The sequence below is a fragment of the Diospyros lotus genome, chromosome 2 (assembly GCF_014633365.1).
Source record: "Diospyros lotus cultivar Yz01 chromosome 2, ASM1463336v1, whole genome shotgun sequence".
Lineage (NCBI taxonomy): Eukaryota > Viridiplantae > Streptophyta > Magnoliopsida > Ericales > Ebenaceae > Diospyros > Diospyros lotus.
Genome location: NC_068339.1, coordinates 9,721,896 through 9,737,336, shown reverse-complemented (window position 1 = coordinate 9,737,336; position 15,441 = coordinate 9,721,896). Strand labels below are relative to the sequence as shown.

General features: G+C 37.0%; 2 protein-coding genes across 2 annotated transcripts; both read left to right on the top strand.

Moving 5' to 3' along the window:
- The first annotated feature begins 1,771 nt into the window (after positions 1-1,771).
- Positions 1,772-5,733, top strand: LOC127795326 (eukaryotic initiation factor 4A-9-like). The gene is made up of 5 exons (XM_052326929.1): positions 1,772-1,937; positions 2,615-2,684; positions 2,860-2,966; positions 3,214-3,644; positions 4,882-5,733. Exons 2-5 carry the CDS (start codon positions 2,617-2,619, stop codon positions 5,515-5,517), a joined length of 1,242 nt encoding a protein of 413 aa, XP_052182889.1. The 5' UTR covers positions 1,772-1,937; positions 2,615-2,616; the 3' UTR covers positions 5,518-5,733.
- An 8,365-nt stretch (positions 5,734-14,098) lies between these two features.
- On the top strand, positions 14,099-14,829 carry LOC127794431 (uncharacterized). Its single transcript, XM_052325494.1, has one exon. It carries the CDS (start codon positions 14,223-14,225, stop codon positions 14,601-14,603), a length of 381 nt encoding a protein of 126 aa, XP_052181454.1. The 5' UTR covers positions 14,099-14,222; the 3' UTR covers positions 14,604-14,829.
- Positions 14,830-15,441: the final 612 nt, after the last annotated feature.

Below are 15,441 nucleotides of genomic sequence, written 5' to 3'. Positions count from 1 at the left end.
ATTAATCCCAAAAAGTAAAATTATTTAGTCAAACATATATGATCATGATAGTTTATTGTTGAAAAAATTATGATTAAAAGAAGATACTAATGTTAAAAATATTATTTTAACAAGTAATTTATTCAACTCCCAACTAAAATAAAAAAAATTAAAATCACAAAGATAATAGAGAAGAAGAATGAGAAGATATAAAATATTAGGAATAGAATAGAGAAGAATATTTATAAAAATAAAATAAATAAGTGAAGTTGAAGAAATATATATAATTTAAGAATAAGTTAAATAAATATATAATTTTTTGTTTCTAAATTTAAGAATAATTTTTTTTTTCATTTTTTTTCCTATTCTTTTTTTCTTTTTCTATTCTTTCTAGCTCTCGCTTCTTCTCTGTCATCGGTGACTACTGCTAGCTGAAGATGCATACGATCAGAGTCTACCATTAGAAATGCCAAGTTAAGAGGATTAACATACAAAAAAATGAAACAGATTTAACGACTAGATTTTAATAGATCTAATTTTTAACTTTCGGTCAAATCTCAAAAATGTAATCAGTCGCCACCAACTATCGTGGTCAGTGATTTCATGGTCATTAGTCGTCGATTGGATGTTGCTTGGTTGGCTAACAATCGTTTGGATGTTGCTTGGCCAGCTAGCGATCATCAAGTCATTATTACTTGCTTGTTCAAGCCACTATCGACATCATTAAGCCATCATTGTTGACTTTATGTGGCCGCCAACAATGGAGGATGAATGAGGAAATAGGAGGAGTCGATGATTATGGTGGCGGACGAGGTTGACAATAATGGAAAGAGAAAAGAGAGAGAGATACTGGGTTATGTGAGATTGGGTTTGGGTGAAAGGAGGTGGGGATGGGGGTGGTGTTTTTCCTATTTTGTGTTTTTAATTAATTTTGGTTGAAAACACTCCAAATAAAAAAATATATATTTTAATTTTTTTTTCAAAATTTTTATTTGTTTTCGAAAATGTATTTTTAAAAATAGCAAAATAAATATATTTTTAGTATTTTGAAAAACAAAAAACTCAAAACAAATTGAAAATAACAAAGAGAATAAGCCATTTTTTTATTTAACCCCATTTTGAATAATTTTGAAATTAAAATTTTAAAATTTTAGGATAAAGAATTTTCAAATTCTACATTTTTATTTTATTTTAAACACAAAATTCTATTAAAACTCTTAAATTAGCATTTTCATTCCAAAAAAAAAATTAGATTTTAAAGATGCTATAAATAAAATTTTAAATTCTAAACTCTAGAGGTTATTCTCTTCGTATTTTAGATTTTAATTTTGAATTTTAAATTTATTTTCAGTTTTAAATTTTGAGTATTTATTTTAAAATTATTAAAAATGTGTTATTTTTGTCTTTAGTATTTTTTGTAATAAAATTAATCAAAATGATTTTTTTGTTTGTTTTAAGTTATCTTTATAATTTTTTATTTTTAAAAATATAAAAGTAAACATATTTTTATTATTTTAAAAAATTAAAAACAACAAAAAGAACCGAAACTTAAATGTTTAAACTCTCAATAAAATCTTAATTGTTTTACCGTTCAATCTTTGCCAATTACTTAGAAGATTAAAAAAATTATTTCTCTATTTTAGGTAAAAGTTAAATTTCTACTCCATCCATTGTCGTGTAGCCTTGTGCTTCGGAGCCAGGTGTATGACTGACTCGGTTCTTCCACGGTTCTTCCAATTCCCGGGGCAAAATCGTAAATCTGACGCGGCCCCGACCTTTATAGTGGAACCCTCGCCCCCTCTTCGCATAATTTGCTCACTCCCTCGCCCACCCTTTGGCCATCTCTCGACTCCTCGGCGTAGATCAGCGGAGGTTGGGAAACCCTAACCTCCTCAATCTTCAAAGCTAACGACGCTTTGCTTCTCTCACACTCTTAATCGATCGATTCAACGGTTCAGGTGTTTGATCTTCTTTCTCTTCGATCCGTTTGTGTTCAATATCTGCTTATCAATTGATTGATTTTTTGTTTTTTCTCCTTGTGTGTGAGATTCCTCTTGAATCTATGTTTTCGAAACTGCTTTTCTTTCTTGTTACCATCGTGAAACATGCCGAATTTATTTTTATTGTGTTTTCGTTGTGCTTATTTTTAAATTCTTATTTCACCGTTGTTAGGCTTATAGTGGAATAAGTTCTATGTGGATTTAACGTGATTTAATAGATTTGGCCTCCGATGTTCTTCCGAGACCCCTTTTTTGATGTATCTGTGATAGTCTTATAAGATCCTTAACTTGTATTTAAAATTGAAGTGTTTTTCTTTTATTCGAGTAGTGGTCTTGCTTTTTAAATATGACGGATGGAGTTGAGAATCAATGAGTCGAAACAAATAAATTGTAAAAAAGAGAAGGATGGCTAGGTTTGTTCAATTGGGTTCCTAACAAATAGGTGACTGCTTACCTGTCAGTTTTTTGTAATGCCATTTTGTAGTTTTGACTCATGTTACGGTTTTATCAATGGTGGGAGTCTCTCTCTCACGTGAGGGTATAAATTGTCAACTAGTCTAGTCCACTGTGAGTATGAGTATGTGGCGGAGTTCTTCATCTTTTGCTTATTGATGAGTGTCAAAACTGTTTTGCAGTCATGGCGGGTGTCGCACCAGAAGGTTCTCTATATGACGCGCGTCAGTATGATGCCAAAATGACTGAGCTGTAAGACTTGTCTTCTTCTCTCTTCCCCCCGCCTCTTTTTTTTCTTTCTCTCACTATTCATTGGTCGGGTGCCGGTTGCATGTGCAAGGATTAATTTTTTACTGCCGGTCCATATCTTTGAGTCAGCTTAAAATAAGTATTTAATGGTAATTACTTTCCTTGGTTTATGATACAGTCTCTCAGCTGATGGGCAGGAATTCTTCACATCATATGATGAAGTCTATGATACCTTTGATTCTATGGGCTTGCAAGAGAACCTCTTGAGGGGCATCTATGCATATGGTACACTTAATTACTTCAATCTCTTTCTCTCATGGGTTTCACAAATCATGTGGCATTGCTTGAATATTTCCATATCCTGCCAGTTGATTCGTTCCAATTATGAAGCCACCTTTTCCATTTTGGATTTTAAACTTTCCTTATTATTACTGATTTACTGGTTGAGCTGGATTAATTGTACATTCTCCATGCATATTCCACTTTTATATTTGTGTTTGGTTATAGTTTGGATTGGTTGTTTTCCCTATAGGTTTTGAAAAACCTTCAGCAATCCAGCAAAGGGGAATTGTTCCCTTCATCAAGGGCCTTGATGTAATTCAACAAGCTCAATCTGGAACTGGAAAGACAGCAACCTTTTGCTCTGGTATCCTTCAACAGCTTGACTATGGGTTAGTGGAATGCCAAGGGTTGGTTTTAGCTCCAACTCGTGAGCTTGCTCAGCAGATTGAGAAGGTAATGCGAGCACTTGGTGACTATCTTGGTGTGAAGGTACATGCTTGTGTGGGTGGCACAAGTGTACGTGAAGATCAGCGCATTCTTTCAAGTGGGGTTCATGTTGTTGTTGGCACTCCTGGTCGTGTATTTGACATGCTGAGGAGACAGTCACTTCGTCCTGATTACATTCGGATGTTTGTGTTAGATGAGGCAGATGAAATGCTTTCTCGTGGGTTCAAGGATCAGGTTTTTATTTCAACTCACTATAATGTCTTTCTATTTTATTGATTAATGCATTGGTAGGTAGTGATGGAAAAGGAACCCAGGTAAAATGAGGAAGCAAAAATATCTGTCAGTTGCATCTTCTATCTTCTTTATAGATTTGTTTATCTATTATTTAATATGTAATCTTCATATCTTTTAGGGATTTAAGAAGATGGTTGACAAGTTTAAGGGTAGAGTTGGTGAATAGAAGTTGAGTTTATGATCACACAGCATCATTTGGTAAAAGAAGAAAAAATGGGATTTAGCATGCCCCAGGTTAGTGCTACTAGGGCAAGATCAGTCGGGTGACTCTGGAAATGTGCATCTTGTGGCTTATTGTGAGTTTGTACTTGCACTGTAGCTTGTAGCAATTTGTGTGTTGCAAAAGGTTGGGTAGTCTAACAGGATATAGGTTTATAATCTAAGTTGCTAATTGTATAGATTGAACCACATGGTAGATCCAAAAGCAAAAGATTTGTGAATATTTAGTAATGTATATGTCATGCATAAATGGGATACTGGTTTGAGGTTAGCTCAAGGTTTGCTGCTACCCCAGCAAAATCTGTGCTTAAATAGAGTACGATTGAGCCTTTTAAGCCCAAGGTGCCGGTCCACCCTTTGAGATAGCTTCTCCATGGCCAACTTTGACATCAGGTACACGAGGGGAGTCATTTAATGGTTAGCAAAACAAAGAAAAATAAAGAGAAAAAAGTGTTATTTAACATGTAGAAGAGTCTTTGGAAATTAAACTCCAACCAAACCAACGTTTTGGTAGAATTGCAACTTATCTAATTTTTTCTTTATGTTTTTAAATGTCAATATTATTCAAAAGAATGGAATTCTTTGCTAGAATGCGAATATTGAACACCATGGACTGTTTTCATTGTTCATGATGTGATGTACTTTATCCAACTTTAGTGTTCATATCTAAGTATCTATGATATAAAGGTTTTTCAAGCTCTAATGTGAAATCATAATTGTGCTGATCCCCAAGTGCACGTAACGTGCCTTGAAGTTGTTTATGCTTTGCAGTTTCTGGACTTCAGAATGGATGGTATTGACCACAGTTTTAGTGTGAAATTCTGGTCCATGTTTACTTATTATTTATTTGTGATGCTTGTTATCATACAAAGATGGCTAGACTAGGGATTCTTGTTGAAGGTTTACACCCTTAAATGTTTCAATTTGTGTGTTTTATTAATGGTGGCTTTTCTTCCAGATCTATGATATATTCCAGCTTCTACCTTCAAAAGTTCAGGTTGGTCTATTCTCAGCCACAATGCCCCCAGAGGCTCTTGAAATTACTAGGAAGTTTATGAACAAACCTGTGAGAATTCTTGTGAAGCGGGATGAGCTCACTCTAGAGGGTATAAAGCAATTTTATGTCAATGTTGAAAAGGAAGAATGGAAGTTTGAGACACTGTGCGATCTTTATGAAACCTTAGCCATCACACAGAGTGTGATCTTTGTGAACACACGACGCAAGGTTGACTGGCTGACTGACAAAATGCGGAGCCGGGACCATACAGTTTCAGCCACTCATGGTGACATGGACCAGAATACAAGAGATATTATCATGCGTGAATTTCGCTCTGGTTCTTCTCGTGTTCTGATCACGACTGATCTTTTGGCCCGAGGTATTGACGTCCAGCAAGTTTCCCTTGTCATAAACTATGATCTCCCCACTCAGCCTGAGAACTATCTCCATCGTATTGGGCGTAGTGGACGATTTGGCAGGAAGGGTGTTTCCATCAATTTTGTGACAAGGGATGATGAAAGAATGCTGGCTGACATCCAGAGGTTTTACAGTGTGGTAATTGAGGAGCTGCCATCGAACATTGCTGATCTCCTATGAAGATTTTGCGTTCTATTAGTTAAGAATGATCAGCAATTTTCTAATTTACTAGCCAAGTACTATTTATCATGCTGTTTTGTTTAATAGGTGTATTGTTTGTTTACATCTAAGATGTTTGGAGTAAACCGAGTATTTTGAGTAGTTATGAGTGCTCTGCTGCATTCGCACAACATGTTATTAGCTATCAAACTTCCTCATGAAAGTTTTTAGCGGCCATCTTTTGACTTTTTTTTGTTTTTTTGTTGTGCGTTTTGTTTTGTTCATTCAACGGACAGGTGTATGTATGTCTTCGCCAAGGTTCTCTTAGGATTTGTTGAGCCCTGGTAAGTTTCGTTGGGTGGTTGGGAATTGGAATTATTGTGTCTAGGTCAAAGAATTTTGTGGGCATAGACATCCACAATAAATGGTAGCAGAGCGGATTATGTGTTGCTATGTGAGTTTTTTACAGGGCTAGATAGGTTGACAAATAGATTTCTAAAAGGGGGATTAAAAGATTAAAATGTCTTCATCCATGTTATATTGAAAAAAATATAATACAATATGGACGAGAGCATTTTAATTTTTTAACCTCATTTTATAAACCTATCTGTCGTCAACATATTTGGCTCTCAAAAATTTTTCGTTACTATGGATGCACAGGTGGAGGACATCCTTGTGAGGGATGGCTATGAGCGAAGAGGGACATGGTTGCCATGGTAAGAGTTGTGCCGACAAGCCTGCCTTCCAATCGCGGAGACGCATAGCAAGAAGGTCCGTGAAAAGTATGTTTCTCTTGTGAAGGAACGACTAGAGCCAAGTTTGATGCCAGGGAGAGCCAGCTTGCGCAAGGTGATAAAAGGTCGATGCTACCTAAGCGATGGGGTGCAAACTTTTGGGAGTGTTCCACTTGGCCCAGTTGGAGGCCGAAGACCCTATGGTCGGGCAGGAGGATTTCACCCAGCAATTTGAGGCCGCTGGGGTTAAGCTTGCAAAGCCGGAGAGCGAGAGGCCCTTGGAAGTTTAGGTAGGTGATGGAGGACCATTTTGGAAGAGTTGGCATAACCAAAGACCAAGGGCATGGGCTTGGGGAGGTCGAGGCATTGGGAAGGGTTGAACGTCGAAGCCCGCATGGGCAGTCCAGTTGGTCAAGAAGAGGGCACAAAGTGCTTTCTGTGGTGAATCTTGGACCAAGATCAAGGATCGATTCTCGCAAGCAGCAGTGTGGGGGTACCTCTCTCCAAAGTGAGGGGGGTTTCTTGTGCGCGATGAGTTTGGGTCTAGCCACTGCGTTCGGTTGGGTTACCATAATTAACCTCCTCCCACGTCTTGTCGGGCCGGGAGTGGGGGCGCCTGAAATAAACGATTTCATCTTTTGGACCAAGGTCGAACGCTGAAGACCAAGTTGAGGGAGGAATGCCCAACAAAAATACTTTAAACGTGGTGGAGCAGAAGGCAAGAGAAAATGGTGGTGGTGGAGGAGGATTATGCCAAGGCGGAGTGAGTGGCATAGCAAAAGAAATCAACTATAAGATCAAGAAAATCTAAAAATTGTTATTGCTAAGAAGTACCATTACACTATTGTCAAAAACATTTCATCTAACAAAATGAGAAGGTAATTTTACTGTTCCATTTATGGGAATGGCCAAAAGGAATTTTGACTCCATCCTTTCATTTGTGTTATTTTATAGTAACTTCTTCATTTTGTTTCGTGAAAAATTGACATCTGCTGATAACTTTTAAGGTAAATAATAATTATGATCAGAATGTGCAGCGAGGATTAATTTTATGGATACCTTTTTGAAATATGTTGGTACAATATTTTCCGAGGATGACAACATTAACTTGAAAACAAATGCAAATACCTTTTTTTTACTTCAATTTTTCTAATTTTTTACTTTCACGCAGAGCCTAGAAAATATTTTGGTAGGTCACAAAACTTTATTTGTGATGATGCGGAGCCGATTACCCTCTTTTGTCTCGGATCAAGTACCTGTAAACGGAGTTAGGGACTCGTTCTCCTGTGATCACTCCAACGTTCAAGTCTGTTCAATAGGTTATTAAAGCTAAAGTATGTAGTTAAAAACTCAAGAAAAAAAGATTCTCTTACTTATCTTGGTTGCTTCTTTTTATTCTCCTGTCAAGATAAGAATTCCTTCTTTGAACTTCTGGGATTTGAATCCCATCCCTTGCGAAACCATGATCTTGATAGAATGAATATGGTAATCAATTTTCAAGAGGCTCAGGATGATTCCTACCTTCATGATCTTTAGAATGATGATTGAGGCTGAAGAATCCGAAAAATCCTCATTGAGCAAAAGGCTAAATTTTTTAACCAATTTGTTGAGACGTATCTACCATGTGTCTATCTTGAACTTAGGCTAAATGTTGACCTTGGCTTGGTTTTTAGGCGAACATCTGTCTTTACTTTTATTGGCTGTTTTCCCAAGGTATTGGGGTAATTACGAGCCCAAATGCATTCCCCTCGTCAATTTGTTGTGTTAGAAAATGAGAAACTCCTTGATTTATGTTAGTATGTTTGAAAGAAAAATACACACGTAACATGTATTCTAAAGTCCTTTTGACGATTTCCTATAAATAATAAAAGGATTATAAGAGATGTAGCATGAGTAAGTGTCCTAATAAGCTTATGCTCAATGGAATTCTTTCACCAAGTAGCATCGGACAACTCAAAATATCTTAAGACATAAAATATCACCTTTTAATTTAATACGGGTTAGTTTAGTAATTATTGAAGATATTAAAAAATAAACTCATAATAAAAACATTTAAGACAGTATATTGAGTAATCACTCAATATATGAAAAAGCACATTACTCAAAAAAAAAAAAATCTAAATTACAAAATCATATCATAATCGACTACTTAAAATATATTTATAACATTTATATATTATAAAAGTATGATATCGGTACACTTTGAGCATTGTGTCTATGTAAGCTATCATATTGCTTGTTATTGTTAGAATATAACAATTGAATTTATATCTTCTAGGAAATAGCTCGACAAGGCGCGATGAGAAAGTGAGGAGAAAGATCTGTGCTAGCAAAGGGGCTTTGATAGGTTGCTTAGATGGAAGATAGATCGATCCGTTGTTTGGGAGAGTAAAAATCTCAAAGTTGGGCCCGATCCATTGTCCAGGAGAGCAAAGATGATGCCCTTAGTCTTTGGATGCATTCTAGACAATGGGTATTTGAATGACTTGTTGGCTAATGGGGTTTTCAGGTGACTAGGCTTCGAGAGAGTTAAGGGAGTCTCTAGGAAGTGCTTAGCTTTAGGGTCTTTAGATGGCTCTGCAACACAAGCATAATCAGAAGACACGAGAGGAACTCTCTCGCACGAGCCCTTTGATGCCAAAGTAAGATGGTGCCATGATGCAAAAAAAAGTTTATGTATGCTAGGCAAGGCTTCAAATGAATGTCTTTGGATGGAAGTCTCCAAATAAGAGTCTCTGGATGAGGTTTAGTTATAAAGTGTTAGATCTGGGTCTTTGGGTGCTAAATCTAGGACTAGATAGAGCGAACTTGAAAGGTATTTATAGGCTTTCATAATAGGGCCACGTGGCAAGATAGGACATGTAATATCCCAAATAAATAAATAAATAGAAAAACTGTAAACTAAATTTACTGAAATTAAATTTAGTTAATTAATTTAAACTAATTAAATTGAGAGGCGGTGCACGTGTGCTTACAGATTAAGCAAAGTGGCCAAATTTGATATTTTTATTTCTTGTCTCATGGAAGCTTCTGGTCAATGGAAAGCAGAGGAGCAGAAAGTGAGAGATAGAGATCAGAGGGAGCTGAGAGTGAGCAGGGAGTGAGAGGGCTTGGCTGAGGGAGAGATTGAGGGGGAGAGATCGAGACCGAGAGAGTGAGAAAGAGAGATCGAACGAGGGAGAGAGAAGGAGGTGGTGGCCATGGGAGGCTGGCCGAGCTTTGCTCGGCTATGGCAGCGACGCGGCAGCAGCAACGGGGGGCGGAGCGACGCGAGCAGCAGCGGCCAGTAGGTGCGCGGTGGCGTGCGGAGGCTGCAGCGGAGGCCGGCGCTGGTGCGCGCAGGCGTGCGCGCCATGGAGGAGAAGAAAGAGGCAGCAGCCGCGGGAAGAAGAAATGAAGAGGAAGAAAGGAAGAAGAAGAAGAAGAAGAAGAAAGGAAGAAAGAAAGAAGAAGAAGAAGAAGAAGAAGAAGAAGAAGAAGAAAGGAAGAAAGAAAGAAGAAGAAGAAGAAGCAAGGTGCAGGGGAGGAGGCTGCGGGAAGAAGAAGAAGAAGAAGAGAGGAGAGAAGAGAAAAGAAAAGGAAGAAAATAAAGAAAAAAAATAAAGAAATTTTGGGACTTTGTCGGCATGAAAAGTGATCAGGTACGTGGGTAAAAATTAATAGAAGCATGTTATGTTTAAATTATAAATTTTACGCGATTAAAATTAATTAATTTGGGTCCCGGTTGTGTTATTTGCTAGGAAATTATTTAATTTGCCTCGGGAGCTTGAGAGAAGTCGGAATCAGCTAATTCCAGGCAAGTTCCTAATCCTTTCCTCGTGTTCTTTAATTCCCGTGAGAAACCCTGTGATTTCTCGTATTTTATACCCTCCATTCGTCTGTTTCGATTCGTTTATTAATTATGGACATTTGAGTCGTTTGATTTAAATTTAATTTATTAAGCTGGCTTCGAGGATTTTATTAGCGTGATTTAATTTAAAATAAATATGAGACTCGTTGAGATTTTAATTGTGGTGCGCTTACGTGGGATTTTAGATGGCTAAATTAATTATATTGCATGGTAGATTTATTTAATTAAAGCCGCGATTTTATTTATTGCCAGCAAGCGTTTACTTCGCAGTGGGTGCGCAAGAAAAGCAAGGAACGGCCATGTAAAGGCAAGCTCTTAACCCTTTCTTCCTGATCTTTAATTCCTGTGGAAGGCCCCATGATTTCCTGTATTTTATCACCTCCCTTACTTTAATTCGGCACCTTGCCTTATTGGTTGAGCTATTATTCATTTGTTTTAATTTAAATTAAATCTGAGACTTCTATAATTTTATTCGTTGTGAGCCTACAGGGGTTTGTACCGCCCCCATTCCTTTCGGAATGATGCTGAACCTAGTTGGGGAACTAGGTTCCTAGTCGTGCGGGTTTTTTCTCGGATTTACTTATGATTTGGTTAGAGCTATTGAGCAGTGGGGCAGGGGTCAACCGTTTGGTGACGTTGGGGTAGACTACGATATGGCCCTGAAGTGGACCGTTGGGTGGACACCCCTAGTCACTGGCCGTTGACCGGTGCCGGACACTGCTGACTAGCTCTGCCGGTATGTGATATACTGCATGATTAGATACCTTGTATTACTGTTCATGATTTGATATGCACATGGGTACGGGATGCATGTTGGGATATTCAGTTATTGAGTATGCTTGGACACGAACATTCTAGCTTGGTTAGGTTGCATCCAGCACGGCATATGCATGGCGTGTGGTTTACTATGTGGGCGGAGCATGGCCTGATGCCTGGATGTATGGGCGCCTTGTATCACGTTGATGCTCACTACGCCATTGTATTTATATGTGCATTGCATGGATACTGGTAGTATTTAGTTCTCGGACGGGAGTACCGTTTCGAGGGAGCCTATGGCTCGGTTGTCGGGAGTACCGATGGATACGGGTGACGGGAGTACCGACCCGGGATTGCGCGCGCAGATTTGTGGAGATATTTGTTGCCTTTCAGGGCAGCGGCAGTTTGGTATGGGACTTGGGTGCCAAGTGTCTTATGTGGGCCCCAAGGACCGGTATGTGCTTTTATTTTGTTATGCTATTGAGCTGTTGTGTTGTAGTGTCTCATGGCTTGTGTGTACCTGGGAGTTTATTTTGGGGAGAGTTTCCTGGTTATGTTCAGCCTTCAGCCTTTCTTTCTTTATGCTTGCTGAGTCTCTCGACTCACCTTGCTTTCCATCATTCCAGGTAGTGGCGGCATGAGCCATGGCAAGGGAGTCAGCTTTAACGGCAGAGTCGGTGTGGTGTACAGGCAGTCTCGTCAATCCCTATCCACTCTGATGTCTAAGTAGAATTTACTCTATTATTTCGTACTGTGCCAGGTGTTTTCTCGAGTCTTGTGTATGTCGGCACAGGAGTTTGTGTTTATTTATTTATCTTGTGACCGCTGTGTTAGCGGGGTACCCATAGTGCATGCATGTTTTGAGCTTTGCTTCCGCTGTTTTTATTTTTTGTGTATGCATGCCGAGGTGGTCTTTGTCTGGTGTCTCATTCTTTTCTCCTCCCGTAGGCGCTCCCGTTCGGGTAGTCCGGGCGGCTAGGATATCCGGGCGGGGGTGCTTACAGGACATGTGGCATGCTGCGACGGCTTGACTTTTCGAGTGAAAAGGTTACGAATGAAGCATGAAGGCTTGAAGGTGCCTTCGAGAATGAGATGTTTCGAAAGAGAATCCTTTGGATGAGGCTTCCTTGAAGACTTTTCGAAGTCATCGGGAGACTTTACCCATAAGACTCTTCGAGCTTAAAGGGTTGAATAGCTTAAAAGCTTAAGGGTAGGGCTTCCTTGAAGACTCTTCGAAGCTATTAGGGGACCTATGCTTGGAAAACACCTTTGGGGTCTTTCGGGTCTTCGACCTTCTTTTGATACTTCGGATTTTTGACTTGATTTTTTTAGTGTATCCCACAACACTTGTAAAAAGAACAACAAACAACAAATCATTAGTCTCATAAATTTAGAAACTTCATGTATTTTACATAACGCAACTAAATAAAAAGGTACCTTAATCTATTAAGACTTGAAGCTATAAAGGAGATTGTCAATTGATGAAGAAAATAATCGGATTTGATTTCTCCTTTTTAACCCTAACCTTGACGATTGATAAAAAAATATAATTGTAATTTATTTGTCTACACGTGGGGTAGAAGGAGAAACAAACTTTTATTTAAAATTGTAAAAGTAACTTTTCATTGAACCTTGTTAAGAATAGTATTTATCTTGTAAACTAAATATAATTTTAGTAATCAATTATTTTATTAAATCTTTTAATTATCTTATCATTATCAGATAAACACAATCATATCTAATAAAATATTTACTTTAATTATCATCATATGTGTCATAAGATAATTCTCACGTCCAAAATGATAACAATCATAAGTTGGCTATAAACAAAAAGAAATATCTTTTTCAAAATTACTATTATTTAAGAAAATAAAAAAAATACTATTCAATTCAAAATATTTAATAAATTATCACTCTCCCTGTATGTAAATTACTATTCAATTCATATGTAAATTATATAACATTGCATTGCATTGCATGTGGTGTGAATTTTTATTTGTGGATTTCTTTTTCATCTTCTTAGTTGGTGATTTATGAACCAAATCCAACTCTTTTTTTCCTTTCAAAAGTTTTCTTCTCAACCATCCAAAACTCACAATAAATTATATTTTTTATTTGATTATATGTATGATTACTTCAATTAATTGGGACGGCCAATAATAATGGTAAAATAGTAATTTTGTTCATATCTTCAATCACTTAATCAGCCGAGTGATTATTTTCTATTTTTAAAATTATTAACTACACCTAAAAATTCAGTCCCAGCCCATAAAATTTGACTCGACTTTGTCACGGATTCATTCATCACCTTTTGTTTTTGTTTCTAGAAAGAGCATAGATTTTATTTTTCCAAGGATAAATTAAGAGGTTTGGCAGAAATACAAAATATACTCCCACTTTCTAAAAATTATATTAATTACTTTTATTCTTTCAAAATTATGTTAAATTCTCGTAAGTTAGATTACATTACAAATGATACCCTTTAAGTTTTATAAGATTATGCTAATTCATCAACAATTTTTTTTTTTTTTATTGGAGAAAAGCTTGATGCCTTTTTCAAAATAAGGTGTATTTATTGTAATTTAATAAAATGTTAAGATGATTGAATGGAATTTATCATACATGTATATGCATGTATGTGTTGGTCATCTACTTGGCTTTATCATCATTTTCTGATTTCTTCTTCATTTTTAGTAAATAATTGAAAATATGGTAAATAGTGATATTTTTAAATAATTAACCCCTAAAAATAATAACAAAGGTATGAATCCCTCATTTTATTTTTCGGGTTCTATACAATTACTACAAAAAAATAAATTTGAAATACAATTTCTGAAATATGAGATGCCATTTTTATATTTTTTGTAAATTTTTCGGATATAAAGTATAATTTGTTCTTTCTTTTTCTAATTCAAGGAGGCTCGTTTATCAGGTAATAATTTTTTAATAAATTACACTTTCACTCTTAAAATTGCATTAAACTATAGCATGTATTTCTATGTTTTTAGAATTACTCTATGTTCTCTCCGTTAAACACATCAGGAAATCCGTATAGATAAAATATCAGGAGCGTAAAGTAAATCTACTAACAGGGATAATTTAATATAATTTTAAAAAAATGAAGGCGACCAGTGTAAATTTTTAAAGATGCTAGGTACGCCGTGTATTTTTTAACAAATAAGGGGTATTTTTAACACTACCGGAAACTTCTGGACAACTCCGTGGATTTCTGAAAAGTAATGGGTTCAGCTGTGCAAGGGTCAATCCTCCACGGTCCAGTCCCAATTGAAGCTGAGAACTAACTTTTCCTGGCATCTCGAGAAGAGAGAGAGAACGAGCGAGCGAGCGAGGGAGAGAGAGAGAGAAAGAGGGGGCTTGTTGTTTCAATGGAAGATTTCAGATCCAGATCATACAGTGATGGAAGAATGGGAATGGAGAGGTACAGCTATGATGGGCAGAGAGCTGGGCCACCTGCTCCCCAAGATTTCAGATGTTACAGTGCTTCATATGCATCATCTTCGGATCATTATTCACAGCCATCCCAGACTCAGATGGAGATGCCCAAAGATGCCAAATTTAAGAAAGGCAAGTCTGAAAATGGTTCAACTTCCAAGAGCTGGAGTTTCAATGACCCAGAGTTGCAGAGGAAGAAGAGGGTTGCAAGCTACAAAGCCTACAGCGTTGAGGGCAAGGTCAAAGGGTCTTTCAGGAAGAGCTTTAGGTGGCTCAAGGACAGGTGCAATCTCATGATCCATGGTTGGAGGTGATCGAAGCTCAGACCCTAATTAGGTCTCATCATCATATATCCATCTTGTTCTTATGATCAATCTTATAAACCCCTTTTCTTTTGTATTGGTTCTACTTGTTGTCTTAGTACTGCATAAATATCTTAAATTCACCACCATCAATAAATTATCCATGTAGATTGTTGTGAACATTTTCTTTGTTTGGCTTTCTAATTTGCAAGAAGCAGCTTATTGTTGATTCCCGGTAGATTTTATTCTTGAGTTAGTTGCTTTATTTTTTTTCTTTTGGAAGCGTATTGATGAATTGGCTTCCTACCTATTGTTTTTGTGTAAATTGTGAAATTTTCCGTTGCTTATTCACCTAGCATTTGCCTTTTGGGTTGTTTTTTAGGCGAGTGGACTTTTTCCATTTTTTGCTTATTTGTTCCATCTACAATTTAACGCAGTGAAGGTTCTCTTTTGCTTGTTGGTTAATTCACCGGTTCTGGGGTCATAAATAGATCCTAATCTTTAAACAAATTGTTATGGTTTTGGACACCGTAAATCTCCTTAATCATGAGTTACTCTATCAGGCTAAAATTTAATTCCATTTCTTATTATGAAATTGTATCTTACTGCCACACCAGTGTTCATATTGTTTAGCCTTAAAAGCCCGTATGTTCACTCAGGTTGAGTTGATAACTTGTTTGGGGCACTTGGATGATTTCCTACTTCTATCAAGATTTATGATTTACTTGTGAGGCCAAAACTCAATGCCTTGTTCTCAGAACTTCACATGCTTTGAAGCACAGTTCTTTGCTAGAAGAACCCTTTGAAAAGGTGATTATTCTTGGACTTTTGAATAGGTGAGGTTGCATTT